The 25,415-nt window shown below is 40.7% G+C and overlaps 2 protein-coding genes across 4 annotated transcripts; both read left to right on the forward strand.

Annotated features, from left to right (window-relative positions):
* The first annotated feature begins 3,002 nt into the window (after positions 1 to 3,002).
* LOC124197079 (chloride channel protein 2-like) lies at positions 3,003 to 17,072 on the forward strand. 2 transcript variants are annotated; one of them, XM_046592359.1, is made up of 20 exons: positions 3,003 to 3,583; positions 11,209 to 11,491; positions 11,580 to 11,708; positions 12,132 to 12,265; positions 12,361 to 12,517; positions 12,596 to 12,699; positions 12,779 to 12,800; positions 12,869 to 12,953; positions 13,021 to 13,122; positions 13,193 to 13,427; positions 13,511 to 13,673; positions 13,755 to 13,985; positions 14,056 to 14,193; positions 14,264 to 14,384; positions 14,447 to 14,702; positions 14,787 to 14,917; positions 15,004 to 15,142; positions 15,206 to 15,433; positions 15,510 to 15,630; positions 15,696 to 17,072. In XM_046592359.1, the coding sequence occupies exons 1-20, from the start codon at positions 3,530 to 3,532 to the stop codon at positions 15,980 to 15,982; spliced, it is 3,120 nt and encodes a 1,039-aa protein (XP_046448315.1). In that variant the 5' UTR covers positions 3,003 to 3,529; the 3' UTR covers positions 15,983 to 17,072. The 2 variants fall into 2 exon arrangements, with proteins under 2 accessions (XP_046448315.1, XP_046448305.1); XM_046592349.1 differs by lacking the exon at positions 3,003 to 3,583 and adding an exon at positions 10,394 to 10,608.
* Positions 17,073 to 17,657: 585 nt separating this feature from the next.
* Positions 17,658 to 25,332, forward strand: LOC124197096 (chloride channel protein 2-like). 2 transcript variants are annotated; one of them, XM_046592371.1, is made up of 21 exons: positions 17,658 to 17,871; positions 17,942 to 18,040; positions 20,269 to 20,551; positions 20,626 to 20,754; positions 20,814 to 20,947; positions 21,043 to 21,199; positions 21,265 to 21,368; positions 21,451 to 21,472; positions 21,542 to 21,626; positions 21,703 to 21,804; positions 21,950 to 22,184; positions 22,251 to 22,413; positions 22,498 to 22,728; positions 22,803 to 22,940; positions 23,004 to 23,124; positions 23,190 to 23,469; positions 23,537 to 23,658; positions 23,773 to 23,896; positions 23,961 to 24,182; positions 24,264 to 24,399; positions 24,481 to 25,332. In XM_046592371.1, exons 2-21 carry the CDS (start codon positions 17,975 to 17,977, stop codon positions 24,735 to 24,737), a joined length of 3,111 nt encoding a protein of 1,036 aa, XP_046448327.1. In that variant the 5' UTR covers positions 17,658 to 17,871; positions 17,942 to 17,974; the 3' UTR covers positions 24,738 to 25,332. The 2 variants fall into 2 exon arrangements, with proteins under 2 accessions (XP_046448327.1, XP_046448337.1); XM_046592381.1 differs by having other exon boundaries at positions 17,740 to 18,040.
* Positions 25,333 to 25,415: the final 83 nt, after the last annotated feature.

Here is a 25,415-nt window from a genome sequence, read left to right on the forward strand (position 1 = left end):
CGTCTGTGTCAGATGATTTATCACACAGACTCTGTGTCAGCTGACAAAATTTTCTTTTTTTAAAAATGTTTTCAAACTCTTTGTTCGTTTCGTATTCCATTTCAGGCAGTTCTTTCTTTTTTTCGTTTAGTTGTTGTAACCAAACCGCTGTATGGGCTCGTCTATCGGGAGACTATTTTATCTATTATCTTCTAAAATAAAATAAAATTAAGAATTTGTTATCCGATCGAAGAATAGAATCTTGACAGCTGTTTTGAAAACAATATCGATCAGGCTTTTGAATTCGGATAACAGGTTGTAAAATGAAAGAAAACTTTCGGGATTTCCATGCCGTACATATAACAAAAGCCGTTCTTAGATTGTTGTTTTTAACAAATCAGCCAGTATATGGATATTTTTATCTATTATTTGATATTACGACTTAGTAAAAGTAAAAGGTCAATCTCCAAAATGTTAAGGTTGACTTTTCAGAAATCCATTTCTTTTCGTTTCCTGACCCAAATCGCCGATCGATCCAGTTTTCCCTTATAAAATGCGATTACTCTTATCCTAAACATTTTTTTACTTCCGTACATTTGAACTTAACGGGGTACCGCGCTCAAGATCAGAGTCTAGTTCTCCCGACATTGCGGATACCCCGTAAAAATTTGTCTTGTCTGTTATCGAGTTGAATTCCAACGTCGAAAATAGGTCACAGCTGAATTAGGACTCCCTAAAAATAAATCACGTGATAGGACAAAGGAATGACAAAGCTGTTCAACATCAGTGATTCGTTAAAAAAATCAGCTTTCAGCGTAAAAGGTGCATTCAAGGCTTGCGAAACAGGAAGAAAATTCCTTTTACGTACATTTTTATTTATACAAATGAGTCACTATGTTGACGGTTCCGGAAAAAAACAAAAAACAACACAAGATATTCGTATTCACGTTTTTCGTGAAATCTGATTTTTCACGAACGTTTCTCCCTTCGAGATGCCCATGTGACGTGAGATAGTAAATTGTCGTGATTGATACCCTCCTTGAAGGAGGGACACTGTATATGTTTACTCGTGAGCGATGCAATGACAACCGCTTGAACAAGAAATATGTCAGCAGATGGAAACAAAACGACTGCCAGTTTGAGATGTTCTTGTTAGTTATTTTCGTGCTGTCCTCACCCGTGAAATGTTGAAATATTTTTGGCAATTATTTATGATTGGCTATTGTTTGCGCCCTTTTATCATCCCAGTGAAAAATTATCGCTTGCGTCTGGGCATATACTGACAGACCACTGCGCATTTACTTGATGAATTCGTATGTAAACTTGATTATTGCGCGTTTTCATGGCCATTTTTATCCGCCTCTGGTGGCAACTTCATACGGTAGTGGAATCAAATCTTCCGCGCCACAACCCAGCGTGACGTCATTGACGTCCTTGAACCGACTGCAGAGAACACGACGAAACAAGAAAATGTTAAGAGCTTTTCCATCAGTCGTCACAAACTAATAGCTATTTAATGAGTCATTTTTATGCATAAATTCATACAGTTTCTAGGAAAGATGTCAGTTTGTTTCACGTTCACGAAACCATGTGTTACGCGGATCCGTAATACGCAAAATCTACTATCGACGAGCTTCCAACAGGTGGCGGAACGTTGGTTGGCTGTGGTGATGCTTCTTTTATAAACAATCAACATCATCAACATATCAAGAGAGCTAAGTATCTACTCCACTTTTTTGAGTATATACCCCATGACGTAATTTCAATGTGTAACTACGTTTCAATCCACAGGAATTTCACCTCCAGCGAGATAATTAAAGTTATTACTGCTCCGGTCTCTTGAATTATACACCCCGCCCAAGGCCAGTACCACCAATTTTATATCTACTGTTCACTAGAAAAAAAATGGCCTTTCCGTCTTTCTTTCGCCATGTAGCTATATACTTCAAAGAACATGTACATTCGGGAAAATCCCATCCAATTTTCATTGACTCCACGTGTTATTGACCGTATTATATGCAAGTTGTCAAAGTTTCAGCAACAGATTGATTGAAATCTGACCCCAGCAACATCAGCCATCAACGTGTTGTGGGTACAGATATGTTATTCAACCCCTGGTTTTCGTAATTTAAAGAGATAAACAAATTTGATAAGAGCATCAACAACAAGCGCGTGATTGATTGACTCATAACCAAAATAACATATTTGTCGATTTTGTGTTTTTGTCAATAGAAGCTGTTCCGCCATCCATACCCACCAACGGGCAAGGTCGAGTTTCTTTTTCGAGAAATTTCTCTGGGTACATCCCATCAAACTCTTCCTCCTCCTCCTTTGATAAACAAAAAAAGAAAAATGGCTGCCGGTTCGGTTTTCATTCGTCGGGACAAAGAAAGAGCAAAGAAAAATAACTAAAGTTCTTTTTCTTATGGTATTTTATGGCGCCAACCGACAACTTGCCTCCCAGCAACCAAAATGCCAAGGGAAATGCTACCTAAGAAATCTGCAGCTAGGTATTAGCCTGGCGTGATTCTCTCATTTTTTAATTTGTGTGTGTGTGACTGTGTGTGTGCTGAGTTGGGTTCGATGTCACATAATCACGAGTTGGTATCCCTCTCGTCTTTTGTATCCCAAACTTTATTTTTCACGAAATGAAACCAGAGATCTGAACGCGATTGAATTACTCAACAAAATCAGAAAAATAAAGGGGGTGGGTCAACTGTGACGAACAAAATATAATTTAAAAAACAAAAACAAAAACAAAGTTATTTAACAGTCGGCTGACAGGAGTAGGTCAGGTGTGCTGTACCTGGTGATGAATTTCCAAATTTGTCATTTTTGTTTTTCTCCCGAAAAAGTGAAATCGCTCGTCATTTGTTCAAAGAGAAAAAAGTGTGATTTTATATTATTTAAAAAAAATGCCGGGATAAAAAGAACAAAAGAAAAGGAGAGGGTGGGTGAACGAGGTTGCATGTATTATTGAAAAAAATATATAAAAAAGCCGGTTCGTCGTCGTCGGGAGTTGCCGAGCTGGGTTGGGAAATGGGCGATAAGATACACAGTGTGTCTCGTGTGTGTGTACCCTGCAGTCAGCTGAGAACCGTCAGAGGAGCTAGTCGCTCTCCTTCGCTGCTCCGCACACACACGACACACGACCACCGCTGCAACAACAACACGCTGCTCCATCATTCCCGCAATAAATAAGAAGGCGCCTGATTTTTATTATCGTGTGTTTCCTTTCGTCCTCGTTTTATTTGTAAGAAAAAGAATTATTCGTCCAATTCCTGTTGGGGTTGGTTGTTTTTAATTTTTTCGTGGGCAACTTACATCTCAGTCGCCGCCATCTGCGTTCAATCCCGTTTGGTAAATCCCCCGTCACTCGGCAAGTGGGCCGTTGTGTTTTGTGTGTTTCGGTGTTGTTCAACGTTCACCCCACCACCGTTACATAACCGACTCTTCTTCTCTCTCCTGTTGCTCGGAGAAGAAAAAGTTTCTCGTGAACTAGAACTTCTGACATTCACCAGCAGACAAATCTCTTCCCGAAAAAAATAAAATGGCGACTGACCAGATTCAAGGAGAGCTGGAACTCGGCTATCAACACACGTTGGTAAGTTATATTGCAAGACTTGATTATAATATACTTCGTACACTGTGCCCGAGCTCTTTGTTCCAACAACGAGCACGAGAGTGGATATTTCCTGATTGCTCTATATGTAAATGAACGTTGTAGTCTCTTGTTCTATCAACAAGTTGCCCTTGGAAGTTGTTTTTTTTTTAAAGCTAGTTTCTTGGGAAATGTTATTCTTTTAAGCTGATATCTCTTTTCACTTGCTGCCAATGTTTCTGTTTTGTTCGTGATTTTGAACGCGGAAATATTGTTTGACATGGAAACTGGTTACAACGATTGATTTCGAATCTTTTCTCTCTGCCTGAGAGCTACAGGTGTTTTTTGTTTTTCATAAAAGGACTTTGTGAGTTGGAACTATTTAGCCAAACTAACAACACAAAGCTAAATGTTTTCCTTTTTTGACCTTGTCTGGAAGAATCAGTTTCAAAATTGTTTGGGGTTTTTTTTTATCTTTTCGAATTAAGTTTTTGTCGGGTGCCAATGACCTGCAATTAAAGCTCTCTTCACGGCCAGACACGGCTTTAGTCGTACCAGGTACGAAAATGCAAAAGAGAAGAAAGAAAAAGAAATATAGTTTTAAAAAAAGAAGAAGAGAAGAAAAGTAAAGTGGCGAGCCACCGTGTTGACGTTCGGTAACAGCCGAGGGGGTTCGCGGGACTCCCGCTGCAAGGAGTGGTCACATTTTGGGGCTATAATGCCGCGGGGTTGAAGGTAGAATAACAAAAAAAAACGTGAATGTCGTTTCGTTCGTGTTGTTGCCAAGCCAAAAAAAAAACCTTGTTTTTGTTATTCACTTTGAACGGAAAAAATTTAATGCCAAAGCACATTTTGTTTAAATTCACGACCAGATAATGAGCTTGATTGAATTCAATTTTTTCTTTCTTTTTTTTCCGGGAGAAATTGATGTTTTTGTGGGCCACCATCACGAGCGCGTACAACATTCAAGCGCGTGATTGATAATGGACATTTGAGAGTTTTTCGGTGGGAGATTTTGCATTGTGTTAACCTAATTCAATCTAAAGAGATGAAAGGCTGGGTTCATTGTAGACGTTTAATTCTTTTTATTATTTCTTGCACGTTGCGATTGGGCTCGTGACACGCCCAAGTCATAAATGAAAGATAAGAAATGGCATAAAAGTATCACACGGATGAAAAGACGACCCCCCTCTCGTATTCGCTTTTTCCAGTTTGAACAGATTTGATGACCAAACACAACACCAAGGCAATAACAATCATAATATTAACAGCAATCTTGGATCATGTGATGATGAAATATCTTATCACTCGGGTCTAACGCGCGTGACACTTGAATAAAACGCCGACCTCTGAATCGTCGCTTCTTTAGACTGATTTTGCGTGCGCTTTATAGTGTTGTTTGTTTCCCCAAAGGGATGACGTAATCGTTCAATGTAGACTCTTTTATCTCCTGGATGTTTCTTTTTTCTCAAAACAACAAAAAATTGAATTTTCTACTGTCGTGCATCTTTTTTCCTGTTTTCTATTTTCGAATCTTTAATGAATTTACAACATTCGGACATTTCTTTAGACTGCGCAGCGTGAGGTTGCATATGATTCACGCTTGGGGCAACAACTAACGCGGGATTGAGGAAGAAGCAACATCATTTTTACACATAGTCTCTCTCCTCTTTCTGACACACGTCTCATGTTCTTGACTCACAGACACCTTTTTTTCCCAGATATCTTTTTAAAAATTCACTTTCACTTGAAATTCTAGTCCCGACGCCTGCTGATGATGATAGAAACGAGAGATGACCTAGCCGAAGGCTTCCAATTCCTTTTGGGTTTTTTGGCGTTACTTCAATTGGTGTTTTCCTTGCTCTTGTAGAAGCTAGCTGTGGCGTCATGCGAATAGCATTATTCAAATGAAGTATATGGGTTTTACCGGCGATGTTTCAAATATTGGCAAGGAAGCGGAGGGACTTTTGGAATTTTTTAAAAGAACTTTCACAGGCCTTGCTTCAGTGGGTAATTTATCTATTGGACATAATATCAGGTAGCTAGCTCTCTCTCTCTGTTGGCTAACTATTACGGTGGAACGATTCCTGAATGAAAGTTTTTTCTCTGCCTTTTTCCGATGTTGCAAATCCGCAAAGACATTGGTCGATTTTTTTGAAGGAAGGAAAAGTAGAGAAAGTTTTCGTGTATTTTTCTTTCTCCCAGTAATCATTTTTTTATTTTATTTTTTCCTATTAGAAACGGAAAGTTGTGATTGGTATTTTACTCGGAATTAATAAAACAAGTCGAACTAGAAGGAGAAAGCGATCTTCCCTTTTTCAAAATTGTTTTTAAACGTACAAGTGCATTTCCCCCGCTGTACGGTAAAAGTCCGTTTTGCTCTTGTTATATTTTATCTTCCAACCGCGATAATAAATAAGGTCAAGATTTCTTGGTCGCCGTATTTCTTTTCTTTTTCCGCCCAAAGTGGACCCCTCGATATGTTTATTCAAAAGCAGCTGCTTCACGTTGGCCGAGATTATGCTGACGGGATTCTATTGTTATGAAATCCTATCTGCTAGCGGAGACTCTCACGAACAGGAAAGAATTAATTGCTATTGGGTAGAAGAAGAAGAACACAATCGCGATTCAGCCTAATTTTTGGTTTTGTAAATTCATCACCTGATAAGAGAGAGAAATAAAACGATTATCGGGAGCTATTCTGTGGGAAATGGAGTAAGATGTTTGTATCAAATTGTTTTATTTTTTCGGGGGATAATCAGTTGAGACTTTTTTTTGGCGTGTGATAGTTAGCACGGGGAGGAGATTAATAATACCTTTCGGCTGGCATTTATTGTCCGTCGTGTCACGAAAATTAACTTTCTGGCCTCTGGGTAGTGTTACTATAGTGTTGCCCCCGCGCAAAAAAACCCGTTTCTCTGTCGTACCAGTTGGTACCAGTTGGTACCATGGACGTGGAATCCCGCCGGTGAAGACCTACTTTGATTTATTTTTCTTTTTTCTTCTTTTTCTTATTCGGTTTATTCATCACGGGTCCCTCATTTTATTTTTATTTTGTTGCAACAATGTTTTTCTGTAATTATTTCTGGTGTTTGTTCAGTCGAACGAGTCTGGAATGCGCATTTTAAGAGAGAAACCGCTGCTGGTGGTGGTGGGGTAACAAGTGGAAGAGACATTAGCGGGAAAATGGTGACTGACGGCCATGGAATCGTCTGACTTTTTCTCATGTTGATGGAATTTCCCGACAACGATGTAATGGCACATTTCCTGAAGGATGTTTTGTTCAAATCGCGACGTGAGGAAGTTGACCGTGAACTCGCCCCTTTTAACATGTCAGCAGCACATCTCCTTTGTGTAGATCGAACCGGACCTGCTAATAATATCCAATGGGATATCCGGAGATTATTTCAATGTTGAAACCCCAAAGTCTTCTCAATGCCAATTCACCGTCTTTTTCCTCTTTCACGTCTTACCATTGAATTTATCTACAAAATGACTCGACTATTTGATCAAAAGAATCAAAAAGGAAAGGAAACTATTGAGATTGCGCTTTATTTTGGCGGACGAAAAAATACAACCAGACTCTCTCGCTCAAGTCAAGGACTGGGCAGGACTATGTGTGTGAATTGACGGAATATTTTTTGGCATGAATATTCACACACAGTCTGGGTTTTTCAGGTGTGTTTTTTCTTAGACTCACGCCAATTTCTCAAAAGAAAGTTATAAAACACTAAACACACAAAAGTATAACTGTGTGTCTGCCGTAAAACAAGATTGCGCGCGCGGTTTTTCTGTTATCTGGTTGGTTATTTCAAAATAAGGAATTGCCTTTTCTTGTTTTTTCGTCATCCCAAACAGCTGAGCAGAGAGCCACCACATTTCATTCAGTTCTTCACTGCTGACAAACTTCGACGACTCTTTTATTTTACGCAAACCGTTTCGGTTCTATTGGCGTCATCCATTGAAAAACCTCTTGCGCTCATGTCCGAGTCAAGGTTCGCCTTGTTCTCAATTGAACTGTACAACATATCGGGCTACATTTCACGAACATTTGGCCTCTTTTTTCTTATTTTTTTTTACAAGTCTCTACCTAAAATGGAACACGTTGCCAACTCTCGTTCATAAGGAAACCTTGGAAGGAACTTTTTGGTTTTTCTTTCGCCAAAGGACCTTCGTGCGTGCGCTCTCATTCGACCTGTCAAAGAAATAAAAAAAAATTGGGTTTTCACCATACAGGTGATGAAATGAAGAGCACCATTTGCCTGTGTGGTGTCTGTGGGAAATCCTATGCTTCTCTCGCCCTCGCCTCTAGCGACACTTTTCAAATGGGCGTCGGAGAAGAGAAAGAGACTTCCAATGTTGTAACTGCAGTTTCCTAGAGCAGCAGCCCCCCTGTTACATCAATGAACAACATCCTTTTGACATTTGAAAATCACCAGCAGTCAGTTGAGTTAATCAGGATATATGGGGGCCAATCATTCTCTCTGCTCTGGTCTTCGGCTTGGCATTGCGACAACTTGCTCCTTTGTACAGTTGAAAGTTTCTCTCCTTATAATTCAACTCTGCAAACAAATGACTGTAAGGCGTGTGCATTGCTTCAGCGTCTATCGAACTTCCTTCTTATATTCCACAATTTTTCTTTCCGAACCCACCCGGAGTCATTGCGGTCGCGCCAGAGTTGTTTCCGTTTCTTTTATGTACTACACATCCCAGCACCCCGAACGCTCAACTGCGGTTGGGTTGCAAGCTGACGTCACACACGTATATTCACGCTGCGGTTATTTCTGCTCGGACGGGAGGTGGAAGACGTGGTTGGGCATGAAAATGGATTCTTTGAAATTTTGTTCAACTTTGGTGGAGAAAAGGAGGGAAAAAGAAAAACTAATAAATCAGGTCCTTTTCCCATCGTCCTTCTTAGGAAAACAGCACGCGCTTCTAACATGTGTCCTATATACCCTAGAATATGATGAAGTGTTGCAGCTGGTGAGTGTGACTACCACCAAAACAATTTACCGGGCCGCCCATTTATGGACTTGAGGAAAACTCTTGTGAATATAACGTCAAGGTTTTTTCCTTGGTTAGTTTGAACCGTATATATCTTATCTGGAGTTTGAAAAGGACTGGCGGAATCCTCCATCAACAAGTGGTCAAGGAATACTATACGCTTGTATTTTTATTGTCGTGTTATGTAACGTCGTAAACTACCATCTGCTAGAGGCTCTAAGGTTTTTTTTCTTCTTCCTCAGCTAACCTTGTCCCATATTGTGGAAAATTGACGAGGCCTTTCTGTACACTCGAACGTCTGTTTTGCAGCGCGGCCGAGAGTTTGTTATCCCGTTGGATAATATGGTCAACAACAAAAAATGCGTTGCCAATTTTTAATGGTTAAAGGTCAGGTAAACGTCCCCCTTAATTTAGAGCTAATCATGTAGTAGATTCGCAGAAATTTAACTGGAATTCACGTTTACCTTTCATTCCCTGACATGGTTTGTTCATAATAACTCTAGTAAAAAAAAAAAAAGTCAAACTTGTTTTTTCTGTTTGTTCCCAAGTCCTCGTGAAGAAGGATGAAAGAAATCCCGAAATAAAATTTTTAGAATGGTGGGTGCACACAGCGCTGGACTTGTCGGTACCAAGGTTAAAGCTGAATAATGGTAGGACAATCGTTCCGTGTGGTACCGGGCGACCCGTTCGTGTAAACAGAACCAAGGTGGAAAACATGGTGTAAAACTCCCGTGAGATATATACGATGATCTGCAACTATAAAAGTGAAAGTACTCTACGACCGTACGTATCTATCGGTTGAGTAGTGTCAATAAAAATGAAGGATCTAAATTAATCCCAAGTGACCTCTATCCAGTTCTATCGTCTAGTTTCTATTTCTTTTTACCGCGGAGATTGTGTGTGCGTGGAAAATATCCGACGGAAAAACTTGAAAACATTCACGAGGGTTATCAGAACCTTTCACCGGTGAATAATTTCTGCTCGTTGGTCGTTTCACCTAAATAGGGTCGTCGCTTAATATCGCCAAGTTGTTTTGAGCTGTTCACCGCAGTTTTTTTTTTTTTTGTCTTTTATTACAAGCGCAGATAACAGGATCCACTTCACTTTTACTGCTTTACTTTTATGCAGGACAAGGTCCCTATTAAAATGTTTTTTATTTTTTCTCTCTCTCGGTCGAAATAGTTTAATTTCGAAGAAATGCATTTTGATCCAACTCGTCTAGAATGTCACATTCGCAATCTTTTTCCTTTCGATTCGCCGAAGTTGACTCGTTAAGACACGTCTGTCGTCACAAATATCCTTGTCACGCTCTTCCCATTTCAGGTGATCGATCGTGATGTGGAAAGACGTTCCACCGGTCTCAAATTAGCCCTGAAATTCGACGTTTTTATTTAAGTCAAAATGACCCCGAAAAACGAACAGGTTTTGATTCCATCATTGTTCCACTATCTATTTGTCGGCATGACACTAGCTCTAGATGGTGTCCATCTGCTATCGATGGTTCTTCCTTGTTTAGTCAGTTCCCGCAACGTTACAGCCGCACCGTGACGAATGCGGTCAAAATTCCCCCCTAGCTGATATTATCCTAGGTTGTGTGTGTGTGTGTTTTCGCGTTTGAAGGTCTTGCGGGAGTTCCAAAAAACCTAAAATTAAACCGCGCTGGCTGGATGCCCGCAACACAGTGCAAGATTTTTAGCATGGCGTTCGTGTGTCGTCCTGTTGGGTGTGTGCGTTTGATTTTCCCGATGTTGGCGAACTTTTTTTTTCTTCTCTTCTGCTGGGGCACCAGAGAGATGAGACTCTTGTCTCATTATTATTACGCTGGAACTTGTATGAGCCGGGGCAGTCACAGTTCGAGTGTCAAGCGAACAACTAGGATCATCTCTGCGTCCGCGCCACTATAGTCGCGTTGCTGCGTCTGTGGCAGCAACTGGACGATGTGGCCGAGTCCAAAGTGCGACATTATGAATAGGAATCCCGAACTAGTCGATATCGACAGCAACTTTAACTACGTTTTCACAATGGTATTTTATCGTGCATGGCCAAAAACATCTACTTTACTTCCCCTACTACTCCTGTACCTGCTACTACTAATAGAATGATTTCAATTGTGGCTCCTGGCTGTTGCATCACGAGGAGTTATTCCGACGTTTTTCCTTTTTGTTTTCACGATGACAACGGACGTTGCCCTGTGGCATAGACATAAAAAGAGTGAAAATTCGCGTCTTGTTTTATTCTGAGAAAGTTTTTACGACTTTTTCGAACGCCGGTCTATTCTCTACTTTTAAAATGTACAACTTCTGGATGCAGAGATGTTGTTACACCGTCCACCAAATTTTGGAAATTTTGTGGTGTGGACGTGCTGCACTAGTGATGGTAATTTACCCTCGTCGATGATGACGATGACCTGCATTTTTATGTGAATGTTATCACGCCGTAACCTCCGGGTTGGCCCTGAGGCGCGTGAAAATCCCAGTGTGAACTTCGCCACTCTCGTGACGAAATAAATCCCGTCGTCTTTTTGTGATAATCAGAGAAACTTTGAACTTAACGCCCATTCATTTTTCCTTCAATCATTTTGCTGCTGTGCTGTCGATGATGACGATGAACGAAAAATCAAAAAGATGTACGGCCGATACTCGCGGAGTCTTGGCGAATACGCCAGACAACAGGCGGCCGAGCTCCGTGAAGCGGAGAAGAACCGGAAGAAAGAAGAGAAGCAGCGGAGCAAAGAGCTGCGCACGTATCGAGGCAAATGGACTTCGCGTTTCCTTCGAGTCATTTCCTTCATCTGGCGCCATACTTTCGCCAAAATCGGCGAGGATTGGGTTTTTCTGGCCCTTCTCGGCATCATCGTGGCCATGTTTAGCTACATCATGGACTACGGTATCGTCATGTGCAATAACGGTATGTTTATTACAGTTCCAGGAATGTTTTTAAAAAACACATTTTGTTTGTTCCCTATAATAAAATCTGTTTTTCTTTTTTAAACCAGCTCGAGTGTGGATGTACCGTGATTTGACGACAAATCCTTTCCTGCAGTACCTGGCCTGGATCTGCTTGCCCGTCTTCCTCGTCCTGTTTTCCGCCGGTTTCGTTCACATCCTGGCACCCCAAGCCATCGGTATGTGTTCTCTTCTCTCTCTATCATCTTTCTCTTTAGAGCTTCACATCCTGCCCCCGCCAAGAATATTTACACTATATAATGAAACACTGTGCACGAGTCTGTTTTGTGTCACTACTACCGCCTCAAACCGGATTATATCCGCTCGCTGGATACAACGAGATTGGCTGTGTGTGTGTACTACCAACTATTTTATAAAGTAGCGATCGTTTATCATCGCCGGGGGTTATTGTACAGCACATAATTTCACGCTGCTGTGAAATGAGAGCATCGATTGTCACGTCAATCCCGACGTTATATGCTAATGCGCATTATTTTCCTCCATCTTTATTATTTCACGCCAATAATGCTGCTGTGCTTTCTATTTTTATAATAATTGAATTTTCCTTCATGTTTTTTGGTTTGTTTTGTTGTAATTTTCAGGCTCGGGAATTCCAGAGATGAAGACGATTTTGCGAGGTGTTGTTTTGAAAGAGTATCTGACGTTCCGCACGGGAGTCGCCAAAGTTGTGGCCCTCACGGCCGCCCTGGGCTCTGGAATGCCACTGGGCAAGGAGGTAATAAAAACGTCCGTTTTCCACTCGTTCTGCAAAATGGTTATGATGACCATTAATAATAATTTTTTATTTGGTTCCGTTTTGGCATTCCGCAGGGTCCCCTGGTGCATATTGCCAGTATCGTCGCCACTCTCATGTCCAAAATGGTGACATCCTTCAAAGGAATCTACGAAAATGAATCGAGAAACAGCGAAATGTTGGCCGCTGCTTGCGCTGTGGGTGTCTCGTGCAATTTCGGTGCTCCCATCGGAGGTCAGTCTTTTTATAGCGGATTATTCTTATTTTCGTGCAATCACCTGAATAACCGGAAATCTTATAAATATAAAATAGGCGTGTTGTTCAGTATTGAAGTAACATCCGTTTACTTCGCCATTCGTAATTACTGGCGTGGGTTCTTCTCTGCCGTTTTCGGGGCTCTCATGTTCAGGCTCATGGTAACTAAATAAATTATTACTATTTCGTTACGGATGTGATTTTAATAACTTGCTTTCTTTTTCTTTTTTTGGAAACCAGGCTTATTGGTTCTCCAATGAAGGTATACATTTATTAACTCGACGTCGTTTTTATGATCATTTTCTAAATAAGAGTTTTTATTTTTCACAGATACCTTGACGGCCATTTTTGGAACGGATTATCACGTTGACTTTCCTTACGATCCCCAGGAGCTTTTCATCTACGCTCTCGTTGGGTAAATTTATTTTGCAAACTTATTTATTTGAATACAATTTTTTAAAATAATTATTTTAATACAATAGTGCTTTTGGTGGACTATGTGGAGCGGCTTTCATCTTGTTCCATCGCAGATACGTTCTGTTTATGCGAAAGAACAAAAGGATCAGTTCCTTCTTGCAGAAAAAGTGAGTTTTCATTCGAGCCAAAGGATTGAATAACATTATGTTGTAATTTTATACTTTTGATCATCATCAGTCGTTTCATCTATCCTGGTCTGATGTCACTCTTGATCACCACCTTGCACTTCCCACTGGGATTGGGTCAGTTTCTCGCTTCGACATTGTCGACTCGCACGCAGATTTTGCACCTCTTCTCCAATTTCACTTGGGTCAGCGATGACTTGACGGTAGAACAAGCGGAAATTGTCTCCCATTGGGTCACGGATAGCTGCAGTATCTTTGTCAACTTGAGCCTTTACATGTTGGTCACTGTAAGTTTCACTTATTTGCTGTTTCATTTTTGCGGTTGACTTATTATGGCTGCTCTAAATTTCCCTTCGTTTCTCCAACTTAGTTTTTCACCACCATTTGGGCTTCCACGTTGCCTGTTCCGTCTGGTACTGTCATTCCCATTTTCAAAATGGGGGCCGCTTTCGGTCGCATGATCGGCGAGGCCATGCACCTCTGGTTCCCGGAAGGTGTTCGCATTGGCGGCGCCTTGTCGCCCATTTTACCGGGTACAATTTTGAACAAAACAATTATTTGTTTTTTTCTTTTATGGAACTCGCAAATTCACGGAAAACATTTTTCTGCCGCAGGAGGTTACGCCATTGTGGGAGCCGCAGCTTTCTCTGCCGGTTTGACCCATTCGATTTCCATTTGCGTCGTCATTTCGGAAATGACGGGCCAAATTCGCCACATCATCCCCGTTATGATTGCCGTTTTGGTAGCCAACGCCATTTCGACTCTCCTCCAACCGTCTCTCTACGATTCAATCATTATGATCAAGAAACTGCCTTACTTGCCCGACATTATCTCGTCCAGCAGTGGTACGTTTCTTATTATTCATTTATACCTGTCGATTGGTGCTGTTATCTAACAAGTTGAACATCTCAACAGCTGCCTACAGTATTTTCGTCGAGGATTTCATGGTCCGAAATATCAAATTCATCTACAACGGCATGTCCTATAAAGAATTGAAGAATCACATTCGCGAAAGCCGACGTGTCCGTGCCTTCCCTCTAGTCGATAATCCAGGTACGTAAAAAATACATTACATAACGCTAGCTGAAAACTATATTTAACTCTGATTAATCTCTTCTCACAGATAGCATGATCTTGCTGGGTTCCATTCAGCGAACGGAACTGATTGGTCTTATCGAGAGACATATCGGCCGTGACCGTCGCTTGCAAATAGCCGCCAAGAGGCAAAAGGAAGCACGAGTCAGGTAAATGCAATTTAATTTAGCCAATTTTATTACACAGCTGAGCTAATTTTTTTAAATTTTAGAATGTACGAGGACGCCATGACGACATTGCAGCTGGATCCCCCGCCCTTCAGCAGAGTCAGTCTGGCACTTCCGGCACCGCCTGCAGGACCTTCCGCCGAAGACGCCAGCAAGAAACCTGTTGCAAGGCGGCCATCTCGATTTGAGGTAGTCAAGGCACCGGAAATGTTGCACAGCGTCGATGACCAGCCACAAGAGCAATCACCTGGATCCGATCCAATGACTCCCAGCTCCGTTCAATCTGGCGATATTGAAGACGTATGTGAAATTTTACTACGCACGACTGGATTGAATTCCCAGTGTGATTAGAGTTAACCGCAAATTTGATTATGTTTTCAACAGAGAGCCTACTTGGGCAGTCGACCTCAAAAGTCCATTCTCAAGCGAACAAATTCACAAACGTTGAAATTTGCTGGACCGATGGCCACTCCTTCCTTGACGCCATATTCTACCGTCACTGGAGCTGAAGGAAGGTAAAAAATGGCTTTTATTTTAAAATTCAAATCTTTATTCCTTTAAATCTTATTCCTTTATTAATTCCGCTTTTTTGTATGATTAGTAAATTCCGGGCGGCTATTGGCGCTTTCATCCGTAAATCGTCGACCATGTTGGATTCGTCCAAATTCGATTTCACTGGCATGGGTGGAAGTGGATCGTCATTGCCGACCAGTCCTACATCCTTCAAGAAAGTCACACTGGTAACTAATTAATACCATTATATCATTTCAAAGTCGATATTAATTGATTCATTAATGGATTAGCCGAGGGAGAGAGTGATCGACATGACTCCGGAAGAACAAAAGCAATGGGAGGACAGCGAGATGATGCAACCGGTAGATTTCCATAAATCGCACGTCGATCCCGCTCCTTTCCAACTTGTTGAACGAACCTCACTGCTCAAAGTTCACTCCATGTTCTCGTTGTTGGGTGTCAACCACGCTTACGTCACCACTACTGGCAAACTCATGGGAATCGTTTCACTTAAAGAAGTACGTTCATTTTAATGCAATAATGGAAAGATGTGTTTTTCTAATAACTTATCATTTGTGTGTTTCTTTATAATAGTTGCGCAAAGCCATTGAAGATGTCAATTCAGGTATCGTCCCAACCAGCCATAACTTGCCAGCCCATCCGATCCATCACGGAAGAGATGTTTCACCAGGAGCCCCCATCGATGTGGAACACGGTACAGAAATACATTTTGATTGTCAAAGAAGGGCCTTTTGTTAAGGGTACTTGTTATATTTTTAGGTCCTGAGCCTCCAGGTTTTGATGATTCCGATTCGGATTCTGACGATACCGACTACGTTGTCGGTCCCGGCAATTCGATTGCGGTTCAGCCATCATCGGCTACTCTTTCTTCCATTGTTCCAGATGATTCAGCCTCCGAAAACGGATCAACTGGCATATACATAACAAGCCATTCTCGTGAAGACGAGAACAGCATCAAACTACGAGTGACTGGTGCTGGATCTTGTTCCGACGAATCCGACGACGGTGCTGCCAAGGGAACGGATGAAACTGAAAGAAAGTCTTAAAACAATGAGGAGAAAGAAACAAAAATAGGAGGGAAAAAAAGATTTGTTTTTATCGTCAAGCACCTTTTTGTAAAAGGAACTTTTGTTATCAACTGATTTTAGCTAGATAAGCAAGCAGTGTGTAATAATGAGCGGTGTATTCGGTATTATTCCTAGCGGATAGCACAGGTTTTACTATATAGACGAGCGAATGCAGTTGTAAGGTCGACTGGAACAGTGCCTTTTTAAAAAATGTGTCATTAGAAAAAATCAGAAAACAACAAAAATAATCCAAACGTGGTGTAGCAAAAACAGCCAATTTTTCAACGCAAAACGTGTAAAATCCCGATAGATGTGTGCGTGTCAATTTTTAACCTTCGTGAACGTTCAGCGTGTGCGCGTTTTTATCTGTGTTAATTATATTCTTAATGTTTTAATCTTTCCCTCGACCAACCTTATACCCAGCACACACATATAGACTAACACGAAAGATGTAAAGTCTCTTTTTAAATATTTTTCTTGGCTATCGCGAATTTTTTAAAAAAGTATCACATTTGCTGTATTATTTTATGTGTACCATTTAAAAAAAAAGAAATTGTAGTGTAGAGACGTTATAGCGTGTTTGATTGGACAGGAAAAGACCAGCGCAGCAGCATGCCCTTATAACATGAACTTATAACCCGTAAGAAACTAAACTGGAACAAGATTTTTTAAAAATTTCGACCGGGGGGACGCATCTCACAATTCATTCCCTGCTCTTCTCTGAACCTCAAATCCGCCCCAATCTTTTATCCCATTATATATATCTATTAAAAAATGAGTATGGTAGAAATAAATGTCAGAAGAACCACTTTCTTTGTACATGTATTGATGATTCGAAATGGTGGAGCAATTGAGTTGAACAACGAAATAATAACCCATATTAGAATCTTGTGTTTAAGAGGAATTTTGTGTGTTTTGAGTCGATAAAATTGGATTCATTTTTCAACGTCTTTCATCCGGCTTTGATTAACACTTTTTGTTTTTATCATCATGTTATATTGTATGTTGTGAAAAACTATGCCTATATTTGATGTAAGAATTGTGGCAAATAAATCATCCTTCCAGTGTGCTCGGGAATCTGTAGCGCGTTATGAATTTATGAATAATGAATTTATTGCGAAAGAAGCTCTAATACGAATGAATCAGAATATTTTTCCGCCTGTCAGAAATGGAAATAACAGCAAATTGTTATTCCGAATTTCGAGCGCAGAGATTACGGATGCCATTCATTTTCAATCTCAGTTAATATTAATAAGCTACTCAAAATTAATTAATTACGTGTGTTTAATGGCAGGGATTTCATTCCAAACAGAAACAATTAAAGAGTCGAGATCAGAATACAATATCTTGTGTTACATAAACTTAATTTCGACATTTTCTGTTATTACATAACAGCTAGTAAACAAGGTGAAAATTGCACTGCTTAGCTAAACGTGAATTCATTGAACTCATATTCCTTTCTAAACAAAAGCTTCCTGTTACGCCTGTTGTTTTAAAAATCATAGGGACGGGTGCAATAAAATCGTCAATGTTGATATGCATATCGAAAACGGATGATGATGTCTATTGTCTAGCCTTGGGGCTGTGTGTGTATACGTAAGAGTGGCCGAGTGGGATAGGGGGGAATAGGGCTGTATATTTAGATTTTGCTTTTGTTATCGTCCAGATGGGGTGAAGGTGGTCCTGGCGCCAGGCTGTACCTTTTTCTGTACTAGATGAACTTGGCCCTAGACAAAAATCTTTTTTTTTTAAAGAGGGTAGAAGAAGTGCAGTGGCAGCAGCCTCTAACCCTCAGTGTATGGCCGGTCTGCCTCCGAGAGTAGACACATTTCAGCCCACCCCCAGTTGACATAAACGACGTTTTGAAAGTAAATTAGTGTTTGCACTTTTATATAACGCACACTGGAACTCAATTGTTTTTCTTGATTATTGCTTCAGTCATCGAAAACATCTGATCGAAGGTTTCAAAACATGGCGACTGACGAAAAAACACAGACCTCATCATGCGAACTCGAAATGGGATACCAAACAACTGTGGTAAGTTCCAACATTGCAATATTTTTATCAATGCTAGATTGTGTCTCCTTGGTTCACTAATGGAGTGAATTAATTTACTTTGTCAAACGACATTCGTCAACTGTCAAAATTTGCTGTCGGCTGCAGCAACTGTCATTTTTACGATGTGGGGAGAGACCGGCTTTCTCGAACACAAAAGATTAGCCATTTTGAATATCATTGTCTTTAATTATACCCAAAAGTATAGAGCAAATGTTAATCACCGACTAGCGGTTTTTGTTATTGTTCTAAGCTTTGTGGGAATAGTTCAAAGAACTCGGCGACATCTCTGGGTCGTACTGGGTCGATTTGCCCAGCAACATCTTTCTACCCTCATTCTGACCCTCTCGTCTAGAAATAAAGAATCGTCCTTTATTCTTTATGTTTTGCCCTTGCCAAAAAAGATGCTCGAGGACACTGATCAGCAGTGCATTCGACCTTGTTTAAAATCCCATAGACGTGTGTATTATTGTTAGCCTTCGTGGTTTTACACGGGAAATGTTTGAATACAACAACGCCCCTCCATATTTATTTAGAGGCATAGTTCATTGAACTCTTGTCGTTATAGGACTTAATCTTGTCGTTCACGATGAGATTTTTATTTATAAAATCCATTTCTTTGTTTCGTTTGACATCATCTTTTATATAAGTCGCTATGTTCGTTTAAAAAGCTTCGGTTGTTTTCCCCTCGTAGCCGGGAGCTATAAGTGAAAACGACCCCATTTTCTTGCGTGTAACTAAGGGCATCCCAACAACCGTAAGGCAGTAGCTATTGTTAACCTCAAACTTGGATATATACACACGGCCTTGTGGTTTTTTAAAGAAAATGGGGAAAACCCTCCCACGAAATTCCCTTTTTTCTTCCTTCTTTTAACTTCGGCCTATTTTCTCCGAATGCCTGGGGGACATTTTAGACCAAACTACCGTGAACAAGACCGGATCTGCTTTTGTGACTTTCTCCACTACGGTACTATATACATGTGAAAACAGCAATGCTACTACATTACTACTGGGAATTGTTTTTGTGCTGGGTGGCCAAACCATCCGATACGCTAGCTAGCTACCCAGTGTAGTATGTCGAATATCTGACCAGTCATCTTATTACTAGCCAATGCTGATGGCATGAGAAGTTGTTAGGGAAACGAGATGGTCGATTCATATCCAATACACGTGTATACTATACTATGCTTCGCCATGTCCGACTGTGATCTTGTTTTGAAAGACATCACAGAATGATGAATGAACGCGTTATCCAAAACACATCTCGAATGTCAGGTAGTCTTTGACACTCTAGATATAGTAGAACAGAGTTCTATAGCCCTTTTTCTGAACAAAACAGCATTTGTAGTTTAAGATTCCCTTGTCGAGATGATGGCCATGCAGTTTTTCAGACTCCCCTCTTTCCCATTGACTCGATAAAACCGGTAGAAACCAGAACGACCCCCCGACAAATTATAAAAGTGACGATAGTTTTTAACACAGTCTTTGGACAACAAAATTAATTGGTTTTTATTAGATATTAATAATAGCCTCTTTCATTCCTTGGTCGGATTACCATCCGCTCGTAAATCATGACGACTTTGGTCATTATGAAATCTATCGAGACATTTCAGCCATTAACAGGTTGATGGGTTCATTGTTACACCAATCCATGCAATTACTACTTCCTTGTTGTCTGTTACGTAATTAATGTTTTCTAGCTGTGATTGTCCGATAATGCGGTCAAAAAACCCTTTTCCTACTCGGTAGAGTGGCGCTATTAAGTTTACACATGGGGAGGGGGGCTGATGACTTGTGAAATGGCCAGTCTTGTCTTGAATGGATCCGTCCTTCCTGCTGATGGAAGCAAAGAAGGAGGGGTGTTTGGAAGATGAGTTTGTGTTTACACTGCTCTGTGATTGGATGATTGGGGGCAACACAACTCTCGCTGCTGGATCGATTGCTCTCCTTGGGATGATGACTTCATATCCTCCTATACTACATGAGGCCATTGTCGCATCTTCCTTAATCTGATTGGATGAAAGTGAAGACGATCCGGCTAGGCAAAGTCAAATAAATGCGCCGACTAATTTGCAGTTGAGCGTCAGTCCGTATCCTAATTCCCAATCCTCCATGACTCGTACTGATTGCTACTATCCTCGAAATAACGTCGTTATTTTCTTTCCTTTTCATTCTTTTCATTTGACCCTGGCGTTTGGTGCTATGCTAAGATGTACGGCCGGTACACTCGCAGTTTGGGTGAATACGCTCGAGAGCAAGCTGCTGAACTACGCGAACTGCAAAAGAACAACAAGAGGGAGGAAAAGATAAGAAATAAAGAATTGTGGTCTTATCGGGGCAAATGGACATCGCGACTTTTCCGGGTCGTATCCTACACATGGCGCCACACTTTTGCCAAAATCGGAGAGGACTGGATATTTTTGGCTCTTCTCGGTAGCATCATGGCTTTGCTGAGTTACATCATGGATTACGGAGTCAATCTGTGTAACACAGGTGAGCACACTTTTTAAAAAATTCTGGCAGGTGTTTTAGTTTTCTAATTTTTACTATTATTATTTTTTTTTTAGCTCGGATGTGGATGTATTTTGAATTGACAAACGATCCGGCGGTGCGCTATCTGTCCTGGATTTGCCTACCCGTCTTCCTTGTCTTATTTTCTGCTGGATTTGTTTACTTACTAGCCCCCCAAGCTATCGGTAAATCTTGAAATTGTTTACTATTTTTGTTTCAAAGATTTTACAATTTTTAATTTCAGGCTCTGGAATTCCGGAGATGAAAACAATTTTGCGAGGTGTTGTTCTCAAAGAATATTTGACTTTCCGCACCGGAATAGCTAAAATTGTAGCTTTGACTGCTGTACTTGGTAGTGGGATGCCACTGGGCAAGGAGGTAATAAAAACGTCCGTTTTCCACTCGTTCTGCAAAATGGTTATGACCATTAGTAATTTTTTATTTGGTTCCGTTTTCGTTTTGGCATTTCGCAGGGTCCCCTGGTGCATATTGCCAGTATCGTGGCGACTCTCATGTCAAAATTAGTGACATCCTTCAAAGGAATCTACGAGAATGAATCAAGAAACAGTGAAATGCTGGCAGCTGCTTGCGCTGTGGGTGTGTCCTGCAATTTCGCAGCTCCAATTGGAGGTACTATAATTAAGATTGATTTTTTGGATTAGATTTCTCATTCATAAATTTTTTTCTTCTTATAGGCGTATTGTTTAGTATTGAAGTCACGTCCGTTTATTTCGCCATTCGCAATTACTGGCGCGGCTTCTTTTCTGCCGTTTTCGGGGCTCTCATGTTTCGCTTATTGGTATGATATACATTTGATAAACTTTTATCTGTTTGACTTGTTTAGTAATTTTCGGATCTTTGCCCTTTATGCATTTCTACAGGCTTATTGGCTCGAAACAGAAGGTAAACATCCGCCATCAATTATTCCCACTTTCACTTTCTTAAATTGTTTTTTAAAATTATTTTAATTAGAGACTTTGACAGCCATGTTTCGCACGGATTTCCGGGTTGACTTTCCTTACGATCCCCACGAACTATTCATTTACGCGCTTATCGGGTGAGAAAATATAAAAATTGATTTGTCGTTTTCTAACACGTCGTCAACTTATCAAATTATTGATTTTTGAAATCAGGGCTTTTGGCGGCTTATCGGGAGCTCTTTTTGTCCTATGTCACCGGAAGTATGTCCTTTTTATGCGGAAAAACAAAAGAATCAGCTCATTCCTTCAAAAGAAGTAAGTCGCATTGTTGTTATTCATCTCAGTTTACGCTTGTCGTCTCCCATAGCCGAAATGAACAGCAAACAACTCTCGTCTTACTAACTTTGCACTATCTTTTTTTTTTTTTTATTTATTATTATTATTATTCGATCCAACCCAGTCGTTTTATCTATCCGGCCGTGGTTTCGCTTTTCATCGCAACCTTGTACTTCCCGCCGGGCCTGGGCCAGTTCTTGGTATCAACCTTGACGACCAGACAACAAATTATGAGCTTGTTCTCCAACTTTACCTGGATGAGTGACGATTTAACGGCGGAACAGTCTGAAATTGTTTCTCACTGGACCAATGAGTATAGCAACATTTTTGTAACACTTGGGATCTACATGGCTACAACGGTACCCGCTACTATACTTACACCATTATTGCTCAATGTTTCATGTAACGGTTCTTTGTTTTGGCAGTTCTTTCTAACGGTTTTGGCCTCTACTCTTCCAGTCCCATCCGGCAGTCTCATCCCAATCTTTAAGATAGGAGCGGCTTTTGGGCGTATCATTGGCGAGGCCATGCATCTTTGGTTCCCAGAAGGTATTCGCATAGGATCCGTCATATCACCTATCCTTCCAGGTATGCCCAGTAGACAGAAGAAAATATAATACTTCATTGGAAATGAAAAAAACCTAAACCGGTTGGCTTTTCACGCATCCGCAGGAGGTTACGCCATTGTAGGGGCAGCGGCTTTTTCCGCCGGAGTGACCCATTCAATTTCGATTTGCGTCGTTGTTTCTGAAATGACTGGACAAATTCAGCACATCATCCCTGTTCTAGTTGCCGTTCTCGTTTCCAACGCCATTTCGACTCTGCTTCAACCTTCTCTTTATGATTCAATCATTATGATTAAGAAACTGCCTTATTTGCCCGGCATCATCTCATCCAGCAGTGGTATGTGATCAAGAAAATTGATTAATTCCTATTTCACTTTTAATTGATTGATTGTCTTGCTAATTTTCTAACAGCTGCTTACGACATTTTTGTCGAGGATTTCATGAATCGTAACATCAAGTACATTTGGAATGGCATGACTTACCAGGAATTGAAAACCGTTATCAAGGATAAACCGAAAATCCGATCGTTCCCACTTGTCGATAACCCAAGTTTGTTACTTCCTGATTATACGGTTGACATTTTCCTCGTAACTAAACAATTCGTTCAAACAGGACATATGGTTCTCCTTGGATCTATTCAACGAGGAGAGCTGATTGAACTGGTAAAGCGACACATTGGACATGACCGTCGCGTGAAAGTGGCCGCACAACGTCAAATAGAAATTCAGTCGAGGTAAGCCAGCTTGTTGGAATGAGCCAAAATTTAAACAAAGCACGTAGTATGTCATTCATGAGCAGGAGTTTCGGACATATTATCCCCATCAACCTCGATCCCCCACCATGCCGTCTGGGTGAAACCGAAGAATCGTCGTTGACACACGATCCCGCCAAGCAGCAACAGCAGCAGACTTCGCGATTTGAAGTTGTGAAAGCGCCCGATGATTTGGGCAATGGCTTAATAACCGATACTGCAATTCAGCGTTCATCGCAACATCTCCAGCAACTCCAGCTGATTACGTTACTGCCGTCACCCGAGCCGCAAACCCCCGTTTCAATTCAGTCAACTGAAACAGACGAAGTATGGGAACGACTGACCCATTGATGTGCTCTATTTCAACACTAACGTTTGTACATTTTCATCGTAGGAAGCGCAACCGAGAAAATCTATTCTGAAAAAGGGAAATCGATTTAGTTCGATTCGGTCAAAATCATCTCAACAAACGATTCAAACTACTCCAAATTCAACAATAACTGGGTCAGAAGGAAGGTCAGTATTCACACCTTAATTAATGACCTTTAGGAAATTGTATAAAAACTTGTTCTTTCTCCCCCCTTCTCTTATTACTTCCTTAACAATTTTAACGGATTTTGTTGTTTACAGCAAATTCCGTCAAGCCATCGGTGCTTTCATCCGTAAATCGTCTGCTAACGGAGGTATCTTTAACTTTGCTACTGCCACATCACCGCCGACTAGTCCTAGCCCATTCAAAAATGTCGGTGTATCGGTAATAGCCCTTTTTCTTGATTAAAAAATAAGTACTATTTGATTAAATTATTTTTATACGACAGCACAAATCAAACGATATGACGCCCGAGGAGAAGAAAGAATGGGAAGAAAGCGAAATGTTGAAACCAGTAGATTTCCACAAATGCCACGTCGATCCAGCTCCCTTTCAGCTGGTTGAACGAACCTCGTTGCTCAAAGTCCACTCCATGTTCTCATTGTTGGGCGTCAATCGCGCTTACGTCACCACAATTGGCCGACTTATTGGCATAGTCTCTCTATCAGAAGTGAGTGGAAACACACATGGACTGAGCCAAAAATAGTTGATTTTATTAAACGTCTGCTGGTTTCTTTGTATTTGATTTCAGTTGCGTAAGGCTATCGAAGACGTGAATTCAGGTGTTTCTTTAGCATTTCACCGCTTCAGTTTTAGCAGCCAAGGAGAGAACAGCGAGTTTGATATTCAAGGTGTTTCCCCAGGCGCTCCGAAAGATCTCGAAACAGGTACAAGGCAATCAAGCGAAATTTTTTTTACAGAGTTATTTACTTACACACAAAAAACTGTTATTGTTGTACTACTCAAAGGCCCCGATTTGCCTGGAGTGTCGGACTCTGATTCTGAAACGGACCAAGATGAATCATCAGCTTCGTCTGCTTTTGTGATCCCGGTGCAATTTGATGTTCATCATATGCCAACTGTATCCGTCGACGTTGAAAGTACCGCCTCTACTACGATTAGAATGAAAGATAACAGCATCAAATTGGTCGTTCCCAGTGCATTTGCATGCCCCGGTGGCGCTGCTGGTGAATCGTCTGTTGCCAAGACTGATGATGAGAATTAAACCAGTTGCACAAGAGTGATAAGTTCCTTTTTTCTTCCTTGGCAAAATTGATGGCGTACAGCAGCAAGACTAGGAATGATCATCAGTATTAAAATGTCTTATTATTAATGTTTTTTTTTATATAAAGAAGATGTGAATAAGGAGTGATGCGGCTGAATGCATTTAATTTTAACGTCAATGCCATCAATGAAGTGTTCCACCGTCAAGTGTTTGCCCACTTTTGATTAGCCTTTGAATTAATTACCTCATCATTTGTAATCTCTGTGTCATATTACGACGCCATTGACCGCCGATTTCTGACGCAACATGTTTAATTCCCTTTAAATTTTGAGCTCGTCACTAGAGAAGATAACAAGCGCTCTCTCCCAATTCATTCCATTATATTACTTGTGTACACCTTTTTGCTTTCATTTTCCTTTTTGTGTTCCCTGACAAGAAAACTAAAGCCTGTTTGCTTTTCCAGAGTTGACCTCTCGTCTGACGAGCTAAGCTGTTTTGGTATGTCAAGTTCGTACCGTTTGTCTTTCATTCCCTTTTGTCCGTTTTATATTTGTATTCTCGTAGTGAATAATAAAATTTCCCTTTTTTTAGTTTATCGAAAGGTGCTGCAATTCATTTTAAAATTCTGTCGGAAAACTTACATCGCTGAAAAAGTGGTCAAACTTTGAGCGTCCTTGT

The sequence above is a fragment of the Daphnia pulex genome, chromosome 1 (genome assembly GCF_021134715.1).
Source record: "Daphnia pulex isolate KAP4 chromosome 1, ASM2113471v1".
NCBI lineage: Eukaryota > Metazoa > Arthropoda > Branchiopoda > Diplostraca > Daphniidae > Daphnia > Daphnia pulex.